At 35.9% G+C, this 25,112-nt stretch overlaps 2 protein-coding genes across 3 annotated transcripts; one reads left to right on the top strand and one right to left on the bottom strand.

Annotated features, from left to right (window-relative positions):
* Nucleotides 1-8,474: 8,474 nt before the first annotated feature.
* Nucleotides 8,475-14,763, bottom strand: LOC113753084 (pyruvate dehydrogenase E1 component subunit alpha, mitochondrial). Its single transcript, XM_027297171.1, has 8 exons — nt 13,944-14,763; nt 13,515-13,594; nt 12,299-12,376; nt 10,223-10,318; nt 10,065-10,136; nt 9,809-9,862; nt 9,632-9,697; nt 8,475-9,032 (listed from the first exon to the last, which is right to left on the bottom strand). Exons 1-8 carry the CDS (start codon nt 14,626-14,628, stop codon nt 8,988-8,990), a joined length of 1,176 nt encoding a protein of 391 aa, XP_027152972.1. The 5' UTR covers nt 14,629-14,763; the 3' UTR covers nt 8,475-8,987.
* A 1,360-nt stretch (nt 14,764-16,123) lies between these two features.
* Nucleotides 16,124-24,422, top strand: LOC113751233 (DExH-box ATP-dependent RNA helicase DExH15 chloroplastic). Of its 2 annotated transcripts, XM_027295167.1 has the most exons (16): nt 16,124-16,661; nt 17,351-17,526; nt 17,638-17,751; nt 17,888-17,996; nt 18,077-18,163; nt 18,280-18,398; nt 19,026-19,173; nt 19,376-19,975; nt 20,051-20,329; nt 20,653-20,859; nt 20,938-21,303; nt 21,735-21,971; nt 22,985-23,205; nt 23,396-23,495; nt 23,636-23,782; nt 23,876-24,422. In XM_027295167.1, exons 1-16 carry the CDS (start codon nt 16,146-16,148, stop codon nt 23,972-23,974), a joined length of 3,525 nt encoding a protein of 1,174 aa, XP_027150968.1. In that variant the 5' UTR covers nt 16,124-16,145; the 3' UTR covers nt 23,975-24,422. The 2 variants fall into 2 exon arrangements, with proteins under 2 accessions (XP_027150968.1, XP_027150969.1); XM_027295168.1 differs by lacking the exon at nt 23,876-24,422 and having other exon boundaries at nt 23,449-23,495; nt 23,636-23,740.
* The last annotated feature ends 690 nt before the right edge of the window (nt 24,423-25,112 follow it).

The following is a 25,112-nucleotide window of genomic DNA, read 5'->3' as shown; positions in this document are numbered from 1 at the left end:
GACTGAGGAGGGAGACGTGAAGACGTGTGAAAAAGAAAGGTATACTAGTAATAGGAGGAAGAAAAGAACACGGTGAATTGGCAGGCAGTAGTATAACCTTTTAGGAAAGGAAAATTTCAAAGAATACCGGATTTCTGTTCCATATATGAGGAAAAAGGAAAGAGAGAGAGAGGAGAGAAGAAAAAGAAAAAGAAAAAGGATAATTTCATATACCTCCCTTGAGGTTTTTAACCATTGCAGAAACTCCCCTCAATTTCTAAAATTTACACCTACCTCTCTTGTTTCACTATTTAAGTAACATTCTAGACCCAAAAGGCTATATTTTTTTCCAAAATTCCTATAATGCGCTTGAGTTATAATTTACAACAAAAATGTAAAGGAAAAAAATAGTTTACAGTTTCTATTTCATTTATATTTATTTTCTATCACTATTACCTACTTATCAACATCCAAATCATCACTAACTAAACATTTATCTTTGTTTAAATATTTCTCTTTTACTTACAAATTTCTGATGTAGACCATTGTATCAACTATAAATGTTACATCATATATCAAAAAACTTACCTACAATTTCATAATAATAACATATTTTACTTAATATACTACAATATTCATCAATATTCTTAAATTTCAATTCATGGCTGCCACCTTTTAATACAATATAATCTAAACCATCACTACTAATATTAATATCCAATATATTCAATTGGCACATAGTTCAAAATCAATCAAATTCTCTCTATAGGAATAATATTAATAGTTGTAAATAAAAAATAGAAACACAATGCAGTTATAAATATATACCAATAACACATTTTTTCATGATAACCATAATAGTATAACTTATATTTAGTTCCTATTCTATTTCTTATCCTTAATTTTTATTTTTTATCACTGTTACTATATTCATCTCCGTCTAATTTGATAATGAAATTAACACTGAATTTGTCAGTTGACAATTTCAATTTGCTAATACCTATCAGAAATTGGAAACAAAAATGGGCGCAAGGAAACTATGTACTAATAATGGAAAATTGAGGATTTGGAATAGATAACAAGATATATAAGTATTGGTGGTTCAATGTGTATGGTGATTTTATTGGTAGCGATAGTACACATTTGGTTGATAATAATAAATAAATGAGTTTAAATAGAAAAGACTGTGGTTTGAATAATTGATTAATAATATATGAGAGAGTTTTAATATTTCATAGAGTGTTCAATTAGTTGACAATTAATAAAAGGTATTATTATCTTTTTATCACAACGAAAGAGGTCTCTGTAATTATGTAAACCTCAAGGGAGCCGAGTGAAATTATCGAAAACCTCAAGGGAGGTTTCTGAAATTATCTAAAATAAAAATAGGAAGTGGGGAAGGCAAACAATCATCTATAAGTGTGAGTATGGGATTGCAAGGAAGAGAGACGGTTCTTAGCAATCAATTTTCTTAACGTGTTCTTGGCAATCAATTTGGCCGGGATTTGATTGCAGCCTTTCCTTATTTCAATAATTACATGTACCTAAAAAGTGCAGAACAAGTTAAATTAACGGTTAAAAATCAATTTTTCCATATCTATTTTTACATCTACGTAATTTTTTACTTTTACTATCAATTTTGATATAGTGGCATTTAATAGTAATTGATACCGATGATTTCCATACCTAAATACGGTTACTAAACCTTTACTTGAATATTGAGTTTTTGATTACCAAATTTATTGTGCGGTTTTTCTTTCACTCGGTCTTCTAATGCTTACCATTAAATAATGCTTGCAAATGACAATCCTTTAGATATATTCATTTGTTTTGGGTTGTTGTTCGCTTTCATTATTCTTTGAATATAGACAACTTACCATTGTGTGCGTAACATTACATAGTATTACACGAAAGGTATAGAAAAATTCATCATTTTCTTTACCATACCAAGTTAGTATTGTGCAGGAGAAAGGCAAACGGATGGTGCAATTAGAAGAAGTATGACAGTAGAATTGAGACATAAATTTAGCCCTTGGAAAATTGTTTGTTTGGATTGAGATGATTTCAAATAAAATAATTTGCCTCACAAATTCCAATCACCTTTTTTATCTTTCTAATTAGAATAGTACTATAATAAAAATTTCAAATAAATCATCCAAATAAATTACTATTCAAACAAACATAAAATTGTTTGTCATGGCAAAAATTTTATGAAGAATTAATAGAATATATCTCATAAATTCATAATAAGTATTGCCGTATGCAATAGAGAAAACAACATCTTTTTATTTAAAAAATATATACAAATTGGGAGTTTAGACGGTCACTATCCTTATACAAATACAAAATTGCAGATATGTATGACAATTATTAATGCCATCACTGCAGATTGAAGATTTAAGAAATACATAATAGGTAGGAAGTCATGTCATGTTATTGAAGCATTTGAAAGGAGCATGACAGCAAAAAAAACTACTGAGATTTGAAGAGATCATTGAACACTTTTTCTATTTCTATTGTTGAGTAATCCCTCAAGTACGTGGAAGTTCATAATACGAAGGAGGACATATATTTATAGTTGGTAGTTGGTATTCTTGTAATCATTTAATGCATTCTAAAATTTATTTTTGTAGAAAAAGACATAAAATTTTTTTTAGGCAGTTAGTTGCAAATTTGGCAGTTGCTTTTTCCTTTTCCTGATTATTGACGCTGAATTAAACATAATGAGCAAACAAAGCCAAGCGGATATGTCTCTTTGCTAGCTATCATCACACGACCACGTTTTATTACGTACTTTAGTTAGCATATTTTGGAGTCCAGAGGGCAAAAGCACAAACTTGCTACATATGCAAGCTTGGATTCGTTGACTTTGCATAATTTCTGAACAAGTTTTCAGTTTTGAACTCAAGGTTATCGCGGATTGATGATGTATTTGATTCCAAAACAGATTATCTAATTTTTAAGTTTATTCTGAAACTCAAATTCCAAAATATATTATTATGCTTTTGTACTAGAAAAAAAAATTAACATTAACTAATCTCCAAAGTATTTCCTTCGTAAACAACGTCAAACTTATTACTTTGATTGGTACTTGTTTTAATAAATAACCGTAAAGACGAAGTTACCATTTAGTCCATTGCAAAAAAAAAAAAAAATCGAAATCACTCAGCATCCTCAAAAGATTGAACGCTCCTATTTTTTTTTTTTCTTTTTTAATGACAGGTGGAGCTGGTTTTCGAACTGATAGCTAGACGAACGCTTCTAAGGCCTTGTTTGGATTGTTTGTTTCTGTCGAAAAATATTGTCATTTTCCGTGATCACATTTCCCTATAACATTTTTCCCTCACATATATCAAATCGCTACAGTAATTTTTTCATGAAAAATGATGGAAAATGCAATCCAAACACAACCTAGGCATCAAGGTGAGAATTTACCCCATCATTTTAATATATGACAAATTTTTGGGGTAGAATTTGGGAAGTGAGCAGTAATAGTCAAATAGTAATTCTGTCCACAAAAGAAAAAAAGAGAGAAAGTCAAATGTCAATATTTATTATAATAGTATTTGAAAAATTTGTGTTGGACCAAGCCAGCTGAGATAAAAAGGGTAGCGAGCTCTATGAGTTCCCATACGGCAAGGAATATTCATGGCTTTGCAACTAATGCAATGGCCAGCTGTAAAAAAGCGAATAGTGCCAGCTGGGTTTGGTATCGTGAGTTGTGAGATGATGTTGACGGCTGCGATCACCCTGGCACATAACATTGCTGCCACGTGATCACGTGTCACCAAGTCTTCCAACACCCCCACCAATCACTCTACAGACTATTTTTGACCCTTTATTAATTTTCCTATTACCAGAAAAAGAACAACCAAAAAAAATATATATATATACATATATATATTTGTGCTGGAATGTCATGCTGGTCCTATTATTGCTTTCACGTTTCTTCTTTTCCATTCCCTTGTTAGCTAAAATGTAATGATTGGTAGGGTTTCTATTCTAGAATGTTTGTTGTCCATGGAAAATTGGTTCCAAGAAATTGTGTATTGTTCCTTTTCCCCACTTTCTCTCTTTTATTTTCTTTACTTTCTTTTACCTTTCGTGCTTCTATTTGGGATTGCTGTGCATTTACAAAAATAAAAAATAAAAAATATTTTTAGGATGTTTGGTACCTAATTTTGTGTTATTTAAGGGATCTAACTTTTGATAACTTAAAAGTAATTTTGTTAAAATTACTTGTATTAAAAGTGCTTATTCATAAGTCATGCAGCCCAAAATGGTACATTCCATAATATGCTGCCAACAAGGATAATGAGCCAAACCCCAATTATTCATTTTAATAAACCATGCCTTTGGTTTTTTTTAATCTGATACTATACTTTTGTTTCTTGCATTTATATGCCCATAAAAACATAAGTTTAATTATTCCGTAACCATAAAAGCAGAAAATAAATCTCAAGTACGCAATAAGCACATCATGTTTGCCTTCCCACATGCAAGTTCAAATTATGATTATTATGCTCCGATAATTATTTTCTGCCAGCTGCAGATTGGTGCCTACCTTTTAGAGAAAATTAATGAAAATTCAACCAGAGTAACAAAAAGAAAATATGCGAAATATACCGCAATCCATATATTTATTATTATTAATCTGATTCAACAAAAGCTTCACTACTGAATATTTTTTAAAAAAAACAAAAAACCGTTTAAACTGTAATGGTTGGTTTATGCTCTGTCTAATTCCCTTCTCGGCTGGAGAAGCGGGACCCACTAATTAAGTATATATGTTTATGGCTAGCCAAACTCAATTTAAGCTAATTGACAAGTGGTACTTTTTGGACAAACTTAATCATAAGATTACAAAATGTGGGTGGGATGGTAGTTTTTGGAAGCTATCCGGTTTTTGATTTGGCTTCTTTCAGATTCTGACGCCCAACTTGACATTAATTAATCCATGTGTAGTAAACTAATCAAATTATCCTTCTTCAAGGCATTGTTTTTTTTTTTTTTAAAGTTTGGGGTGCTTAGCTGACTAATCAGATTTTGTTTCTTGGAGTCCTTTTTATTGTCACAATTTGGTATATATAGGAAAAAAATAATTCTTATAATTTGTGGATATTAGGCATCGTATTTTTGTTTACCTGACTAATCCAATAAAAATATAAGAGTCAAATTTTTCCTACATATACTAATTGTCACAAAAATAATATCATGGTGTTCGAAATGTAATTAGTATTTTCTTGGAGTGCATTAAAATAAATAACAAAAGAAATTGGAAATTAGCAAACTTGCCATTAATTGGGTAAAATGAGGTCGCATGAGAGTCTAAATTGTTGCCACTTTTTTGGCATTTGAAAGGAAGGGGAAAGGATGAGAATGGCGAGGGGCTTTTCAGCCCTCCAAAGGACTTGCATGCAATGGTCCTGATCCCTGAAAAAATTGCAAATTATATGAAATGGTCCTAATATATACCGTAGAATCAAAATCGCAAATTATATAGATGAAACAAAATTGTCATCTTGAAATTAAGAAGACCCGATTATTAAAGCTTATAATACTACTACTTCAACTATCAAAGAGACAGATCAGACTTGGGCGACCAATTGCTGCCTGCAGGTGATTGTGATATAGAAATATAAATTAATATTATTGAACAATCAATAATAATAATATTCCATAACTAGTAGGAAGAGTCATGAATGCTCGTCTTCTATCGCGTCTGTGTCACAATCGGACATTATTGTCATTGACTCGGTCAAAACATTTAACGTGAAAAGTACAACATCTGACTCGGCGACTCCAATCACCTTGCCCAGGTTACAAGTTTTTTTTTTTTAAAAAAAAAAGAAGTAAAAATATCATCTTACAAGTGGCCAGGTTACAATCACTTGCCCAATCGGGTTACTAGTGAAAAAAGGCAAAGCAAACTGCTTAGGAAGTCCAATTTGCTAAAAATTGTACTACATAGAAAAAAAAGGCGTGAAGATATCTGAATCGTAGAGCTGGACCTGGTAAATGATCTTAACTTGGATAAACTTAAATTATTTTTGTCAAACGTAGGCTGTAGCCAAATTTATAAGCTGGACTTGTTCTAGTGCAGAGATCAAATTCATATATGGCGATGTACGTAGCAGGTCCCAAACTTCTAGTATTGATTTTTGACGTTTTAAATGGTTTCTTATACATTTGCTTCTAGAAAATTTGGGCAATGCTCAAAACTCCATATTTTAAACTTTCGTGTCAGCCAGTAAAACATCTATACTCTACTCTAGTATTACAACAACAACAACAACAGTTTTAGCAAGACGAGAAGCATGCAGTCTGAATTTGTAGCAATTTTATTGTAAGAATCTGAGAGGTGGGAAAATAGAGCTGGAGATGCAGTTAGGAGTGGTGGACCTGTAGTTTGCAGAGCGCAGAGCGCAGAGGTGCATTGGATTCCCTGAGGGCTGAGGGGGGGCTTGTTTTGGTGCAGAAAATGGCCAAATCAAAATTCAAAACTAGTACTAGTACGTACCAAGTCGTGGTACGAGCAGTAATTTATTTAAGGCTAACAAGGCCCACACACACCCAGAGTTATCATTATTGATGTGCTGCTAATAATAATCTGCTATGCTACAAACAACACAACACAGGGGTTGAGTCGATCGAGTGCACTGGTGCGGTGCAAACTGCAAACCTGTCGGAGGGTGGTGCAGCATTTCTTGTCCCCATTCGAGTTTTTATATGTTCTGACCGCCGGCCCAGAAGGGAATAAATGTAAAACGAGGCGGAGGAACTAACAGGGAAGGAAGTCCAAGCCAGTTTAGCATTGTCGCTTACTTAATTGGTCTGGGTAAACCAAATCCAACTTGCCAGATCATTTCAGGATCCTCCTGGTTTTTCTTGATCCTCTTCCTTTTTTTTTTTTTCTTTTAATGCCTTGTTGCATTTAAATTGATTCTGTTCCATGATTACTCATATGCACTGGATTATTGTTGTATTAAGCTAACCATTAAGCCAGGTGTAACTCCCCTTGTGTATGACTATTAATAGCATGAAAGTAGTAGTAATATTTGGATTGCAGTAATATTTGATATGGACCTGGGGTGGGCAGACGAATGAAAGGAAAGCACTAGAACATCTACTTCGGTATAATATGACCCGAGACAATAATAAGTCTCATATCTAACTCTATTATGGTACGTTTTCGAGTATTGATTGCATCTAGGCCGGTCAACAGGCTGGTCCGGGCCGAAATTCATTATTTCAGATCCGGACCCGGCATACTGTATCAGATTCGAATCCGACGAGTCTTCTATTCTATATTTCGGATCCGGATTCAACGGGTCTCGGATCCGAATCGGGTTTACCCGAAAAATTCTATCAAATCTTACAATTTCTAATAAAAATGAGAACAAATATATTTGTAAACTAATTTCTAACTAATACAAGAAAAAATCAAATAAGAAAAGAAATCAAATTGACCTTACTCAAATACATCATCATAATCAAATTATATTGATAAATATATATTTTTTAAATTATTAATCCATTTATGTTCAGATTCGGATTGGAATACTTTATTCCGTATCTGAACCTTTTTTTTTTTACAAAAAGGATTCAGGTCGGATCCGAATCCGAAAAACGGAATTAAATCCCTACCCGTATTCGAAATACAGTTGACAGGCCTAATTGCATCCGGTGGAAGTTGAAAAGGCTAAAACAAAAACTCCTTTTCGAATGTGTAAGTTTTGAAGATGGCATGATTCTAACTCGAATAATTTTTCTCGACGCCATAGTACTACGCTGTTAACTTAGGCAGGGGCATTGAGGAGGCTGTAATTTACCATCTCGTACACTGCTGCTGGTTCAATTTCACCCAATCCCGCTGGCTGCGGGGTTTATCAATAAACATTAATATATATTTGGCAAAAGATGTTATGGCATGTGGACATATTTGCTTCGCCTAATTTATTTATTTCGTTTTTAACCACTCCCAATTTTCCACAGATTCTGTCATGCAGAGCCAACTTGTCTGGAGAGCTGTGCCTGACTATACCCCCACCAGCAGCAGCAGCAGCAGCAGCCAAGGACCAAACTCTAAAAGCTGCTTCGCTGTTGCAAGGCTTTAAGCGCATCCCCACAAATGTTAACCCTTTCCGTACTGCATTTTGTGGTACTCCTACATGCTTACCCACCAAAAAAATAATAATAATAATAATTTTATGGTACATACTTGTATAATAATATGATGTTAATAAGCAAAAGGGTGCAGCATACCAGGAGAGAACCTTTTCCCCTCCCAAAAAGAAAAATGTATTTTTATATATAAATTAAAAAGGCTGGACGACCAGCGGAAAAGAGAACGGGTTAACGAACTTACCAAAGCCACATCCAAGAATCATTTGGGAGTGCTCAATTTTAGACGAGCGTGTCTACACGCATATCATTCGCATTTCTTATTAAAACGAGTTTGTGATCTAAACAAACATTTATGGCAGCGGCAAAAATGAATAAAATGCATGATTTGTAAGGTCTTCCACAAAGGGCCATAACATAATGCACCTGTAGCGGTCTGGCGGCCACTTCAAAGAGTTGTAAAGGTGAATATCCACCGACGACTCTGGTGCAGCAGTGCTTTTAACAGAAATTAAATTTCACTTGAAAGTAACAGAGAGACTCTTTTAAGAACCTCACAAAAAGAGACAAAACTCCCCTGCAGAAATGCAAGCGTGACAATTGCTTTATGCATATCAATACATCCCACTTCCTCGAAAAAGAAAACAGAACAGAATGAATCTCGTAATCCCCCAGCTTTGCTTTCCAGAAAATCACAACCACTCAGCTGTCAAAAGGAGCACTAGGGAAGAACCGTTCCTATCCAAACAAAGGAGTCGATGAATACTGCACCAGTCCTCCCAAATATAGCGTAAAACTTTCTATTTTTGCAAGTATTATTGTCTAAAAATGTTCTTCTTTTGCTTCACATTGGTCCTAGCAGGTGGTTCCTTCAAATTTTTGCTTCATGGAAGTGCAGCTCTAATTTCTTTCCTGTCCGCTCCAAAAGACTGCAAAAGAACGCCTTCAGTTAATGCAAATACAACCACCATATTGAAACTCTGCTATGCAACCACCAATAGAAAATTCCTCTCTTTTCTTTCTTCTTCACCTTAATTCTCATATATTTTTTCCGCCCAGACAAGGAATAATGATAACAGGTACAACATAACCTATATGATATTGGCTGAAATTGAATAAAAAATCTTTCTACAACAAATTCTGAAATTACATAAAAACATTATTCATAAAATACCAGATCTCCTGTTGAGAAATAAGTCTCACGTTATCAATCATTTTCTGTTTTCATCCATTTCCATTGCCATATTTCGGAACAAAATAAGATAAAATGTGGCCTATTGTCTTTTAGGGTAAATCATATTACACCAAAAACAAAGTTATCCAAAGATTCCTTTTCATTTTGTATAATCGTGCAAATTAACATTGATCAAGCACCCAACAAAGAAAAATACCCCAGAAACTCTCATGGTAAGCCAAAAATAAATCAATATTTATGCTCAAATTTGAACAATGATGACTACAATCAACCAGTAGATGCGAGTCCAAACAATGACACCTAAACCGTACTCATAGCTGAAATCTATCATACCTCCACCCCGTATCCTTTGACATATACGTTTGTGAACAGTTCAGAAGGCTCAGGCAGAGGGCTCTCCTGCAAAGAGAGAGAGACATCAGCACTAGCTCATCTAAGTTAAAAGTAAGCCGAGTATGAGAAGGTCGAAACCAATGATACACATTATAGGTGCTCAGTCATGATTCTCACCTTTGCTTTTGCAATGGCTTCATCAACTTGTTTTCTCGCTTCTTTTTCAATATCCTGGGTATGGAAAAATTCAAATACATCAGCAAATAAACCAAAAAAGCAACCGTCAATCATGATATCCCATTATTCCCCAAAACTCTTTATGCATGTATTCTTGAAAAATATATGCAATTAAAAAAAAAAAGACAGATTAAGTGCCTATAAGAGGTTGAAAATTCTGAAGCCATTAAATCAGCATTAACCAAATTAAATTAACCTTCAGCTCCTTTTCATTGGCTATATCATATGCTAATAAGAGCTTCCTGACTCTTTCAATTGGATCACGCTCCTGCAGTAAAAAGTAGTTGATTTATTAAGTTTGTATGTGAAGCATCAAGGAGAATATATTTCTAACACAATAGGAAACATAACAACCTGTCTCACGCCAGAGATCTCATCACGGGTTCGGTATGTACTTCCAGGATCAGACATAGAGTGACCATGGTATCGATAGGTGTCCATTTCCAGAATCTGGACAATAACCAAGAGGACAAAGGTTAAATAAAATGAAATTTCTTCACATTCTTTAGCATTAGTAGTTTATGGATTCTTGGCAAATGATAAAAGTAATAGCACAGATTCTACCAAATAAAGTGACAAACTGGCTACATGAAGCAAGTAAACAGACAGTACAAGCTACCAATGATACATGCAAAAGGTTCAAACTGCTTGTCCCATGTATTAACAGCTATATTGCATCAAAAATTTCAACCAAAAGAATAAGCACTTAGTCCAAAATTTTGTTTTCTATAAGCTCCTTATGGCATCACATAATCTTTACTCACATCCATATATAACCTTTTACCCCCATCCAACTTATGCAATAGTGCACGATGATGAATGAAGAATAAAAGCACCTTGCCGGGCATTAAGCAGTGTGATTCAGGAGAATGTAAATTTCACGTGCATTAGACAAATATCAACACAACCCTAAAAGTTTTTTGCTCCTCAGTGAACGGAGACAGTATAGTAGATGCACTTTGAATGCTCACCAACCAATCCAAGCATCTTTATACTTCATATAATTTAAGTGTGCTCCGTAGTTAAAACACACCCATGGCTGACATGGAAAACAGAATTGACCATTTAAATAAAGAACCACAATATTTACTAAAAGACTTGGTCATTGGATGCTAATTCATTAACTTTATCCAGACGATCATCTTGAAATTAAAGTCATCCTAGGTTTAAAATTAAAGTTGTAGGATGTAGAGATTTTGTGCCATGCTGCTGAAGTGAAACTCGGAAATTTGAATTTTCTTTGTTTCCAACTACATTAGCTATTAAATGCATAAATATACTTGACAGGCAGATAATTTACCAAAAGCATGAATGTCGAATAGCACAATTACTGACACAATTGGAGAAAGGAAATAAGCATTATTTTTATGGGTATTCTACATAGTCATTTATGCCACAAGGATCTTTTGTTTCCTGTTTAAATTACTTGCAGAAATAAAGACATTAAGATGCTAGTAGTGAAAGATGATCAAAATTTCCCAATATGACTTTGCTTCTTGCATCTTATTTGTTATTATAAACCTAGAGTTTGTCAAATATTTGTTATTATAAACCTAGGGTTTGTCAAATAAACCATCACTCAAGCTTTTCTCTTGGTATTCTGACTAAACTACAAAACATTTCATGTGGGTTGAAAGAAACTCTGTTCTTCTCAGGATACTGTGTCAATTCTAACAGTTGACTGATAAAAGAGTTCATATTGGGATGTTGAATATTAAAAATAAAGAGTGGAAAGGAAACATAATAGTATAATACAAATAATCCAAAATAATGACTGGCCTTGTGGTAGACACGTTAGACTCTTTAGTAGGCCAAAGCTTAATCATAGGAAATGGATAATACTCTACTTATTTGTTCTCTTCCAACATATACTGCTTTACGCTTCTATTCAACCATCAAACTTGATATCATTTTCATACATAAGATTCCATGGATACGGCATAGCATTTGCTAACTCCAGGATAGGTCAACAGTCATAAAAGACTCAACAGCACATAAAGAGTAGTCAAGTTTTTCCCTTGCAGCATTTAGGATATGAAAAGTCTAGTTATAATATCTAGAACCAAAAGAATTAAGTACTATTTCAAAACTATATCTGCATTCCTTATGTAAATGCTTTCCAACATCAACTCTCTTCACCCTTGTTAGTAAATAAATCAATCAATTACAAGATTGCAACAATAAGATTACAGAGACACAACAACATAGACCAGCAACTAGATCCAATAATAAGTTCCACTATATCATATCTCTTTATCCTCACTTTTGCTTGAAGATGAATTAAATAAACAATGTATGATCTTATTGTCCAGACTTAAGGAAACATCAAAGTATAAATAAAGGAAGAAAGGAAAATGACAAGAGTTATCTAATGAACATCTACTCAATACTTAAAAAAGTACAGGGAATAAGCTATGTAGTTTTACTCACAATTGGCCCATTCGTCAGGGCATGTTCCTTGGCAAATCTGCATGCCTGTTTCACAGCAAGGGCATCCATACCATCTACCTGTTCTTGGACAAATATATAGAATTAACGATAACCGATATGAACAATGGAGAAACAAGAGAGAACAGACATGATTGCATATCATTCCATGACATTCTTATTTTATTTCTTTAACACTTTCAATCGACCAATGTCTTTTGAGATTGTCAAGCACTAAGCCTACTGATTTCCTGCAGTATAATAAACCAAAAACTATAGGAAAGATCTGGAAATATGTGAACATTCCTGTAGCACACCCCTCTCCCCAAGAAAAAAGCAAAGCAGAAACAAAAAAAGATAAACCTTTTCCAATTCACATGCCCGACTCAGGGGAGAAATCCCAAGTACAATCATCAAACATAAAGAAAACAACAATATCAGAGGAAAGAAAGGTACCATCTATAAATTAATAATTTTCGAATAAACAAGTCTATTACAGTTTTTTTTCATAGAAACAAGATAAACAAATGATGTGAACCACTATAACTTTCTGTAAGATTCTAAATGAACAGATCAAAATGAAATATTAGTGGAATTTATTCATTTAAGTGTGCTCATACTACCTTCAATTCAAAATCAATCAACATGAACATTATATGGCAGTTGAAAAATATCTACCACGTTGAGTGACATTCAATCTATCTGCAGAACTCGATATGTAAACCACCTACAGCATTTACAAAGAAATTACTTTCGAAGCATCATGTCTTGTTATCAAAGTGAGCCTCCCATTTAAAGGTTAAAGAAAAAAACTTTTTGACATTTCATCAACCTAGTTATCAAAGCAAAATCTTTTATTCCATTAATGACTGCCCCACTTTATCTTATTTTGTTGTCAACCAAATTTCAATTGCTTTATAACCCCAGGCACATGACAAATGCCATTTCCTCCAAAACAAGGCAAAAACAGGGTGGTAATTATCACATTACTTCATAAACTGGTATATTGAAAATGCTGCTGCAATTTGCTCCATGGTACCATTGCATTTTATTACAAAAGCATTGAATCAAATTTCAAGAATAACTTTCTTAACAAACTGCTTTGATTCAAAAATACACTCTTACAACTTTAGAACTAAAATATGTTAACTAAAACTAAATGAGTAAGTAGCAATAACAGAAGAAGCCAAAAATTAAACAAGTAAGGATGTTAAAGCACCTTCAAACCAGGAACATAATCCCCTCTCTTGTAGTAAGCTGGACTTTTTGCTGCCCTCCATTCTGCTGTCCCCATTCCATCTGTCAACCCAATAACAGATTACTTCCTTCAAATTTTGAATGCATTCCAAGACATTTCACAGATACACAATACCTAACACGTCTTCCTACCCGAAAACATTCAACAAAAACAAAAACCTCCTCTTTCAAATAGAATACAGGACAAGAAATTCTCAGAGAAACTCATACACATGGAAACTCTAACACCAAACAACAAATCAAACTGCATTTTACTTTTCCACAAAAACCCGACAACCACAAATATGAGAGAAAAAACTACATGCTAGAAACATAACTTTTCGAGCTATAAATTAACAACCATGAATGCAATAAAAAGAACAAAAGAGGAAAGGTATTTTGGGATGTTTACAGTGATTGTTTTCGCAGACTAAAATGGCAGGCAGATCCCAAAGAGCAGCCATATTCAAAGCCTCAAATAACTGCCCCTGATTCGCGGCGCCATCACCATACAAAGTAAAAGTAACATTCTCGTCATTTTTATACTTCTGAGCAAACGCCAATCCGCACCCCAAAGGAATCTGAGCCCCAACAATCCCGTGTCCTCCGTAAAATCCCCCTTCCTTCTTATAGAAATGCATCGAACCCCCTTTCCCCTTGGAACACCCATCTTTCCTCCCCATTAATTCAGAAAACGATTCCAATAGAGTTCCCCCGCGGCCTAGAAAGATACAATGGTCTCTGTAGGCAGTGATGATACAATCCTTTCTCGTGATGGCGGCTTCCATGCCGACCGCCACCGCTTCCTGGCCGTCGTAGAGGTGGCAGAAACCGCGGATGAGTTTGGCTTTGTAGAGAGAGTCGGCGGCAATTTCCATCCGGCGCATCAAGGCCATGTCGCGGAAGAACGACATGAGTTCTTGTGCTGTGGTATCGACGGAACGGGAGGGCGGGTCGATCTTGTGGCCGGTGAAGGGAACGCTGGTTTCGACGGTGATTGTGGAGGTGGAGTCGGTGGAGATGTGGCGGAGGTAAGAGATAGCAGGAGTTAGGTGGCGTAGGAGAGCGGTGGTGGTCCGGTGAGTCGAGAGGGCCATCTTCAGCTGTTGGTTTGCTTGACTTTTTTTTTTTTGTTTTATTCTTTTTAAGAATGGGCAGACGGGAAATTTATATGGTGAACAGGGAAATTATGACGGGTGTCTGTTTGGTTTGGTGGGAGCGTTGGAGAAGAAATGTGAATTAACTATATATTCCCTATAAATAGCAAAATGAGAATTTCAGCTATAAGCAGTATTCGATGGGACGGACGAGAGAGACAACAGTCCAGAGTTTGTACACTTGCAAAGATTGAATGCTACAAATATAAACTTTTGGAAAAAAAAAAAAAGAGGAAATGTCCAAGTAAAATACTACTACAGTATAAGAATCGAATCAGACTGGAGAAAAGCAAAATAAATGAGAGAAAAAAAAGCATATATAAATCCATAAAGCAAATATATAGTGTAGTGATCTATCATCTATCCCACTATCAGGCCCGCCGTAATATATGTATTAGTTGGACCGTCCTTTAGTTTTTACAAACAATAATTAAATCGTCCACCCAAGACTGAGTGGGGCTTCAATAATTGCATAAGACGCAAATCAATTTTAAGATTATTATTTTCTTTGTTGGTAATTTGTTTGCATAGCATACAATTGGTGATAAAGTTAAGGGCAAAATATAAAAAAGCTCCCTCTGGTTAAATTAACCTATGAAAAAGACTCTTATAGTTTTAAATCATACATTTTCAATCCCTCATGATTTGAACTAATTTGAAACAGCAACCGCAATCGTCAAAACTAATAAAGGTGGACTAAATGACACAATTAACCTAATATATATATATATATATATATATATAAGCAATAAAAGACTTTTTAACAACGATCTTATTAAGCAAACTTACAGAAAAGCCTTCTGTGATTAAACCAACCTACGGAAAGGCTCTTTATGATTACATGTTACTTTTATTTATTTATTTTATGCACAAGAATAAGGTAAGTTGTATTTGAAAGTTTTTATTTATTTATTTTGTGTATAGAAATTTATTTTGGAGTATTTGTTTATTGTATGTATAGAAATAAAGAGAGTTGTATTTGAAAGTTTTGGGGAGTTTTTGAATATTTTATGAGTTCTAAGGGGTTTAATAGGTATATTAGCTAAAACATTGATTTAAAAAACAATTTTCCATGTCAAACAACCTGAAACTCTTTAATTTAAATGATTGTTGTCAATTTTTCACATTAGTTCAAACCACGAGATATTAGATTGTATGACTTGAAATTATAAGGGACATTTTTGTAGATTTGTTTAACCATATGGGTTTTTTGATATTATAACTCTAATGGTATAACATGTATATCAATTAAAAATTATTTTTTTGTACAAATACTCTCAAAAGGAGCACGTGTATTTCAAAGCCATTAATTTAGATGATTTCCGTTGCTTTTGTAAATTAGTTCAAATCACAAGTTGTCAGTGTCTACCTTTTGAAATTCATAATATAAATATCCTTACAATTATCTGTTTCAATAGAGACGATAATAAACACAACAGCTCATTTTCTCTCCCGCCATGCCCGCACCCTGCTGCATCTTCTCCCCTCCCCTTCTCTCACTCTCCACACCGAAGTCCTCCCCATTTCTACCCTACCAGACTCTCCTCCATTTCCGAGCCTTCAATTTCTGCTCGCCCAAGACTCTTCACACCTCAAAAAACCCTCTCAAATTCGGCAAAACCTTTTATAAACTCCCTAAATCAATTTTCCCTGCCGAGTCTCAAGTCTCCGACGAAGAAGATGAAGACGAAGGCGAAGAGCAACTAGAGGAGGATGATAATGAATATGCGGACGACGATGAAGATATTGCGGCTGATGAATACGACGGCGTGCGACACGAGGTGAGCGAAGAAGAGGAAGAAGAGGAAATTGAGAGTTTTTCCGTGGTGGCCGAGAGTAAGGAGTCCAAGCATGAGGAATTCAAGTGGCAGAGAATCACGAGGATTTGTAACGAAGTTAAAGTGTTCGGCGATGAAATTCTCGATGTTGATGAGCTCGCTTCCATTTACTCTTTCAGAATTGATAAATTTCAGGTTCCTTTTTTTTTCTTTTGTCTTCTTCCTGTTTAATTTCCTTAAAAATTTAAGCTAAATTAAGCAATTGAGAAAAAAACTAATTCATCTTAAAATTGCGTCTGACGATTATTATTTGAGCTGAGCTCAAACGTAGTATATTTTGCTTAAACTTGTGTTGGACGATTATTACTTGAGCTCGACTGATGTATTGTTGAGGTAAGCACTCGTGTTGAGTTCGCGTAGCTCGATTTCTCATACGTGAACTTTAAGCTTTCTGCTTCTGGAGTTTAGTTGGAGCAGAGCCTAAAAGCTTTTAAAAATCTGAACTTTGTTCGGATTTGATTGGTCAATAAAGAACTCTCGTACCAACTTGATTTGAATTTCTAGTCGCTTGTTTACCTTTAGCCTCACATAAATGTTTAGAGATGAAGCAAAATGGAAAATAAATCGAGAATTTTGTGAATCTTTTGCAGCTATATGCTATTTAAGTGCATAATTCTTGGTATTCACGGTTATATATTGATAGACGCACACACCACTTTATTTTGCATTTACACTTTTACAGTAAACTGTATCACTGCGTGCGAATTTATTAGCACATTTTGTGTGATTCAAGAACATATTTTGCAGATGAACATCTGGTCGTCATCTACTTGTTTACGTGTTATCTAATTGTAGAAGTATAAAGTTTTGGAACCTGTTTGCAGCGATCGGCAATTCAAGCATTCCTGAGAGGATCATCAGTGGTGGTTTCTGCACCAACCAGTAGTGGGAAAACTCTAATAGCAGAAGCTGCAGCAGTTGCCACAGTGGCCAAAGAAAGAAGATTGTTCTACACAACTCCCTTAAAGGCTCTATCTAATCAGAAATTCCGTGAATTCCGGTCTGGAATTTGATTAAAGTAATAGTTTAACAATCAATTTATATTTTTATCGTTAATTTTGTATATTCTTGTCTGAGACATGTATATCAATTATTGTGGGCCTATTCGAAGTGAAGCATTTGGTGATAGTAATATTGGGCTCATTACTGGAGATTCAGCTATTAACAAAGATGCCCAAGTTGTAATTATGACTACAGAGATTTTGCGCAACATGCTGTATCAGAGGTAAATCATAGTTTATCTCTGGCTAGTGTTCTATTGTTTCCACGTACCATGCGAGAAAAGTTTGTCAAAACTAATTAAGATTCATTTAGTTAGAAAGATGATATGCTTTTCTTTAGTTAACATTCTCGCCTTCCAGTGTAGGAGTTGTTTCATCTGAAAGTGGACTTCTCCATGTTGATGTGATTGTTCTGGATGAAGTGCATTACTTGAGTGACATATCTCGGGGTACAGTTTGGGAAGAGATTGTGCGTGCTTCTCTCCCATCAGAAACTCTTTATGGTTTTAGTTATAGTATATCACATGAATTGTTCCAAAACTCTTTCAGGTTATATATTGCCCAAAAGAAGTGCAACTTATATGCCTCTCAGCAACTGTTGCTAATCCAGATGAACTGGCTGGTTGGATTAATCAGGTAAATGAATTACCCTTGGCAGATGTAGGTGCGGTCATAATTTTACTAAGGACTCATTTGACAATGGAGCGATTGACTTTGATCCTAATCTTTTCTTTTACATTTTCTACTGTAAGATTCATGGTAAAACCGAGTTGGTGACATCATCCAAGCGTCCGGTTCCTTTGACTTGGCACTTCTCAACAAAGACAGCTTTGTTACCTCTTCTTAATGAGAAAGGCACTGGCATGAATAGGTAGCCTCATCTTCTTTTGCTGGTCCATCAAAAGGGCCCTGCAGTCTTCTTGTGCTGATTGTTGTTGCTTTTTTGTACATATCTCATGTTTCTGAGATTTTAAACTCCATCCTGCTGTATTTCATTTTTACAAATTTTTGTGCCCCTATTTACTGTGTGTCTGGGCATTGTTGGGGGCCTTTTTGGTTTATGATCCATTATTAGTTAATCATTTATTTAGTGATAAAAAATGCATACGATGAGGCAATTTGGTTACTCACCCACCTGTATATGCAAGTTTCTTATTGTCATAGAGGGTCTTTTATCAATTTCTTATAAAAATAAGGGTCCCATTCTCCAACCTTGCCATGGGAGCCAAGATCTTCCTCCTATTTGATCTTCCTCAGAACGTTTGTCATGGGATCCGCACCAGAATTGAGTTTGATATAAGACAGAACAGTTGGTGATCAGAGTTCTCAAGTTAGCATTACTTCCTCTGACTATTCACTGAACGTATTTCATGCATCTAAAATGTGTTTTTCAAATGTCTCTTTCCTGATATCCTCAAAAAATGGGAAAAAAGGAATAATAAATTTATACTAATTATTTTCTGTGTTGCTGGTACTTTCTTTCTTTTGATTGGGACAGGAGGCTCTCACTAAATCGCATGGAACCTGATTCTTTTGGAACTGATTTCTCCAAGGATGAAAGGCCCAGGAGAAGGAACTCAAGAAAACATGAAAATGATGTAACTACACTTTCAAAGAATGGTGTAAACACCACTCGCCGCTCACAAGTATGGACTGAACCTTAGCTATGCAACTTTTAGTTGGCAACAATACTGTTGCCATCTTATTCCGTGGACATAACACATACTCGTTTTTGAAAATGGACATATCAGTGTTACTATCATTACTTCTCTCTCTCTCATTCCACTATCATCCTCATTTCATAATTTTTTTCTTCCCTGGTCCATGGTTTTACTTTTCTTCTTTTAGGTCCCTCAAGTTGTAGACACGTTATGGCAGCTTAAGGGATGGGATATGCTTCCTGCAATTTGGTTTATCTTTAGCAGGAAAGGATGTGATGCAGCGGTGCAGTATCTTGAAGACTGCAAGTTACTTGATGAGTGTGAGATGAGTGAAGTTGAACTGGCACTGAAGAAGTTTCGTGTTCAATATCCTGATGCTGTCAGAGAATCTTCCGTGAAAGGTCTTCTCCGAGGGGCTGCAGCTCATCATGCTGGCTGCCTTCCCTTATGGAAATCTTTCATAGAGGAGCTGTTTCAAAGAGGGCTAGTTAAGGTTGTTTTTGCCACGGAAACACTTGCTGCTGGAATTAACATGCCAGCGAGGACAGCTGTAATTTCGTGTCTTAGCAAAAGGGGTGAAAGTGGACATATCCAGTTAAGCTCAAATGACTTGATGCAAATGGCTGGCCGTGCTGGTCGTAGGGGCATTGATGATAGAGGTCATGCAGTTCTTGTTCAAACGCCATATGAAGGCCCTGAAGAGGGCTTCAAGCTTCTTTTTTCTGGCCTCAAGCCTCTTGTATCACAGTTTACTGCTTCTTATGGAATGGTTCTGAATCTTCTAGCGGTACGTTATTTAATGCAACATCATATTAATCCAGCTATCTTCATGTGATGGACTTCATTAAACGTGACTATGCAGGGTACAAAAGTTAGAAGTAGAATGAGTGAATCAGATGACATAAAAGTCTTACAAGCAGGCCGGACTTTAGAAGAAGCGAAGAAGTTAGTTGAGCAGAGTTTTGGAAATTATGTTGGGAGCAATGTTATGCTTGCTGCCAAAGAAGAACTTGCTAGGATACAAAATGATATAGAGATGCTGACTGCAGAAATTACTGATGAAGCTATTGATAGGAAAAGCCAGAAACTGTTGTCTCAATCAGCATATAAAGAGATTGCCACCCTCCAGGAAGAACTAAGGGTATGTCAGGCTTCCGTACTTTGCTTATGCTTCTAGTTTTAATGAACCTCTACGGTCTGTTAATAAGAATGCTTTGACAGACTCTGTGTATGGTCTCTGGTTGACCATTTTCCATTAAGTTGACACTCATTCAGTCATTGCACTATAAGTACTAAATTTGTCTTCTTTGTCCAGTGGATTACTTTTAGCACTTGAATAATCTTTTGCTGTCCTTCTCAGCAAGTTCAAGAATTCTCAGATGGTTCTCCTGTCACAAATTTCATTAGTTTTTTTTTTTTGGGTTAGTTTAGGTTTTGAATTTAATTGTGGCACTTTTTCCTTAGGCAGAAAAACGTAGGCGGACTGATCTACGAAGAAAAATGGAATTGGAGAGACTCTTTTCTTTGAAACCACTGTTGAAGGAGCTCGAAGATGGGCACTTACCCTTTATGTGCTTACAGTATAATGATACTGATGGGGTTCAACATCTGCTTCCTGCTGTCTATCTGGGGCTGCTTGATTCTCTGAATGCTTCCAAACTTAAAAAAATGGCAAGTGTGTTTAACCTTTTTTTTTCTTTTCCTTTCTAAAGAGCCAGTATGCAATTATGTCTTGCTGCTTGTACGCAGGTCAGCAGTTCAGATTCTTTTGCACTAAGTTTAGACAGACAAATTTATCAATCAGGTTATACTGGATGCAAACATGAAGTTGCACCATCTTATCATGTGGCTCTTGGTTCGGATAATTCTTGGTATCTTTTCACGGAAAAGTGGATAAGAACAGTTTACAGGACTGGCTTTCCTAATGTTCCCCTGGCTCAAGGTGATGCTTTGCCTCGGGTAATCATGACAGAACTTCTTGACAAGGGGGACATGCAGTGGCAGAAGCTTGTCGAATCTGAGCTTGGGGGTTTGTGGTGCATGGAAGGATCTCTTGAGACGTGGTCTTGGAGTTTAAACGTGCCAGTCTCAAGTAGTCTTTCACAAGATGATGAGGTAACTGTGATAGTAAAATGCTGCAAACTTTGTTGAATTCCAACTACCAAGGAAATTTCTCTTCATGCATTTGTGATGTTGTTTGGTAGGGGATTCATTGTTATAACTTTAACATCTAACTTTACCTGAAAATACTTCACTTGCATCATTTAATTGTTTCAAAGATGTATCTGCAGTTATATTTCTGCTTAAAGCACTTTGTCCCATCTAGAAACCTCACCCTAGCTTATTTGCCCCAACAATAATCTGGTTACTGACCTTCATGATATGTGGCTCACAGTCTAGGATGAAAACAGTGTATCTGGTTGAGACTTTCACTTGAGCTAGGTTTCCTGCATATTTTTGTAATCGTGATTCATTCATCAAAGAGTTTCTCTTGCACTTTTTAATGAATACAAGCTTGACAAGTTTAACTTTTAATGTATTGCTAGGTACTAAAACTATCTCAAGCATACTATGATGCAGTACAAAGCTACAAGGATCAGAGAAATAGAGTCTCCCGTTTAAAGAAAAAAATTGCACGTAGCGAAGGCTTTAAAGAATATAAGAAGATAACTGATTTTGCCAAGTTTACTGAAGAAAAGATTCGACGTTTAATGGCCAGATCAAAGCGTCTGACTAACAGAATCAAGCAGATTGAACCTTCTGGTTGGAAGGAATTTCTGCAGGTAATATGAGGAGTTATCCATGATTTGCTTTGCATTCTGGTCATAATTGGAGTTATTCATCGTTAGTTGTGATTTCCTCTGCATTTCCTAGGGAATATATATATGTAACAAGCTATACCCAGGTGCTGTGTGCTGGTTATGTTTCTTCATATCTTTGTCACTGACAGGCTTATCCTTCTTCTGACGGCAGTACGCTAATTTCTTAGCTTAGTCTTTGTGGTTATGATCAACTTCCTCCAAACCCAGACCTTTGTTTGATGTCGGGAAAAGAAATTTGCATGATATTAAGGGTTCTCTATCTTCTTCTTTCATCATTCTATTGGACTTTTTCGTAGAATGGTTTTGAATTTGAGTGTCCACCCAGCTATCTTTGGAGTGGTATCCATTTCTTGACATTGCTCTGTCATCCAAAGTTTCCAGTTCTCCTGTATTTCGTGTCATTTCTGATTTTCAGTGGTAGAAATAGTGCACTTGATTTTTGATATGTTTTGACAAAGATAAGAATGTAAGAATTCTTCCACACTTAAATAGGCACCAGAGTTGGGCAGTGAAACTCAGTACTTTACAATTGAAATGCATTCACTAGCACATTCTGGATAATTCATTTTGTAAATTGATATAGAATTACTCAAGAAGTTATTGCTCATTTTCCAACATGTTTTGAGGAGTAAAGGATGCAATTCATAGATGTTTCCTGTCTATTAAGAGTGCAGGAAAGCTGTTTCATTCAGAATAGTTGACCTGATTTCTGTTTGTAAAACGGTAGCTGTTCAAAAAGTTGTACTGCAAGACCTAGAAATCTTTTGCTTCAACTTTTGAGAATAGATAACTGAAATTTCCTCTTAAAGTTCCATTTTATTTATTCATCTGTATTTGATTGGTCAGTTACTTGATAAAGATAATTATATTACCAAATATTTTCTGCCAAGGATTACTTGTCAACTTTATCAGAATATCCTTGGACAGCTAAAACTATGTTTTTCCCCCCTAAACAAGTTCTTGACATCTTTCAGGTCAGCAATGTCATACATGAAGCTAGGGCCTTGGATATAAACACACACGTCATATTCCCCCTGGGTGAAACTGCAGCTGCAATTCGGGGAGAAAATGAACTCTGGCTTGCTATGGTTCTTCGAAACAAGATATTGCTGGATCTAAAACCTGCACAGTTTGCTGCTGTCTGTGGAAGCCTAGTTTCTGAAGGGATTAAGATCAGGCCCTGGAAAAATAACAGGTATCTTTGTTACTCTCAGATGAGTATGTAATCTCTTAGAATTCTGACTAGTTTAAGATCTCTGGGATGATGTGAGAGTCCAGAATAATGGTTCCTATTTGATTCAGTAAGTAATTATCTTATAAGTGGAGATTTGCATGGTTAGTAACAAAAATAATAATTCATGTATAACATTTTGTCTGGTCTGCAGCTATATATATGAAGCTTCCTCCACTGTGACCAACGTAATCGAATTTTTGGCAGATCAAAGAAGCTCACTCTTAGAACTTCAGGAAAAGCATGGAGTAATGGTGAGTTGCTAAATCAAGAGCTGTCTCAGTTGCTACATGAATATTTGCTTAAAAGCCTGCACCAAAGCCTGCACCATCCTTTCTTTGCTGCTCTTTCCTGAATTACACTTTTATTACTGGACCATGTTTTTGGCTTACAGATACCTTGCTGCTTGGATAGCCAATTTTCTGGTATGGTTGAAGCCTGGGCTTCTGGTCTAACTTGGAGAGAGATTATGATGGACTGTGCGATGGATGAAGGTGATCTAGCTCGTCTCTTACGTCGAACAATTGATTTATTAGCACAGGTATGTTGCTATTGACACACTGTACTTACACAAATAGTGGATGTATCAAATTCCTGGCTCGGCCGCTAAGTATTGATTTTTCACGATTGGCAGATTCCCAAGTTGCCTGACATTGACCCACTACTGCAAAGCAACGCCAAGGGTGCATCTGATATCATGGACCGTCCCCCAATAAGTGAGCTGGCGGGGTGAGCTATGACGAGGACATTAATTGGAGAAAATTATCTAATTGTGGGTGATGGTGTCCATTTCTACAAATTTCAAGGGACTGTTGATGATGGCAGACAAAAGCTACAAGAACATGCAGGTGAGGTGTGTGGCAAATTATTGGAAGGAAATGAAAAAGTTCCATACTTAGTTGCATCAGTAGAGGTCCTGAAGGAGACTACATAGCATAAATTGGTTGATGTTTGAGACTTCAATTGAAGTTTTTTGAACTCACACGTTACATCCTGCCGCTAATTTGACTAAAATGGAAAACGTTACATTTGCCACTTACTATTGTAAGAGGAGAAACCATTATCATCATCAAGGGGTAGGTGGGGAACCATTGTTGATCCCTTTTAAAAAGGAAAAGAATAGGAGAAACCATTATTCTTACATAAGACGTGTTTACATTTATTTCGATGATTTTTTCTTACTCTTTTTATCAATTGTTGCGACTTTTGAACAGAGATCTTTAAGAAGATCTGTGAAGAGCATTGAGATGTGTGAGTTTACCTGCTTTGAGCAGGCAGAATGACATGGTAAAGTATCAACTGCCAAGATAAAGTATTTTGGTGTTCATTTATCTGGTCACCTGAAATTGCCTTTAAGACGCAGAAATTGGCGTGGAATCCTATTTATTGCGAATATGCAGTTACTCCTTAGACATGGTGGTGAAACCGATGCATGTTTGCAATCGACAAATGTGCATTCTACTGTCACTTTTATCCCTATGCCATGCTGTTCGGGGGGGTGGGGAGGTGGTTGGGTGGTTGCTGCTAATTAGTTACTTCCGTTATTTAGTCTGAAAACCAGATTCTCAGGAATGATATTCGTATAGATAAGTAGGCTACGATTATAGGTTTTTGTGCTTTGTTAGATTCGTGAACAACAAGAAGCCGATGCTTCTTGGTTTGTGGCTGCCTAACCGTACTTCTTCGGTTGAAATATACTGAATTCAAACCTGTCAATGGGAGAAAAGAGGAGTTATGAATATTGATGGGGGCCGGTGTGGTTGGCAGGTCCGCTGCACCGTCCAGTGCAAGGCCCCAAGATCCGGCCCATCCAGCCCAATCTTAGGCCATTTACTGCATGGGCCCGTTGGCCCTGCAACCGCAGAGACCCC

Source organism: Coffea eugenioides, chromosome 11, assembly GCF_003713205.1.
Source record: "Coffea eugenioides isolate CCC68of chromosome 11, Ceug_1.0, whole genome shotgun sequence".
NCBI classification, from domain to species: domain Eukaryota; kingdom Viridiplantae; phylum Streptophyta; class Magnoliopsida; order Gentianales; family Rubiaceae; genus Coffea; species Coffea eugenioides.
The sequence above is the reverse complement of the archived record's forward strand: the minus strand, read 5'-3'. Positions and strand labels throughout refer to the sequence as shown.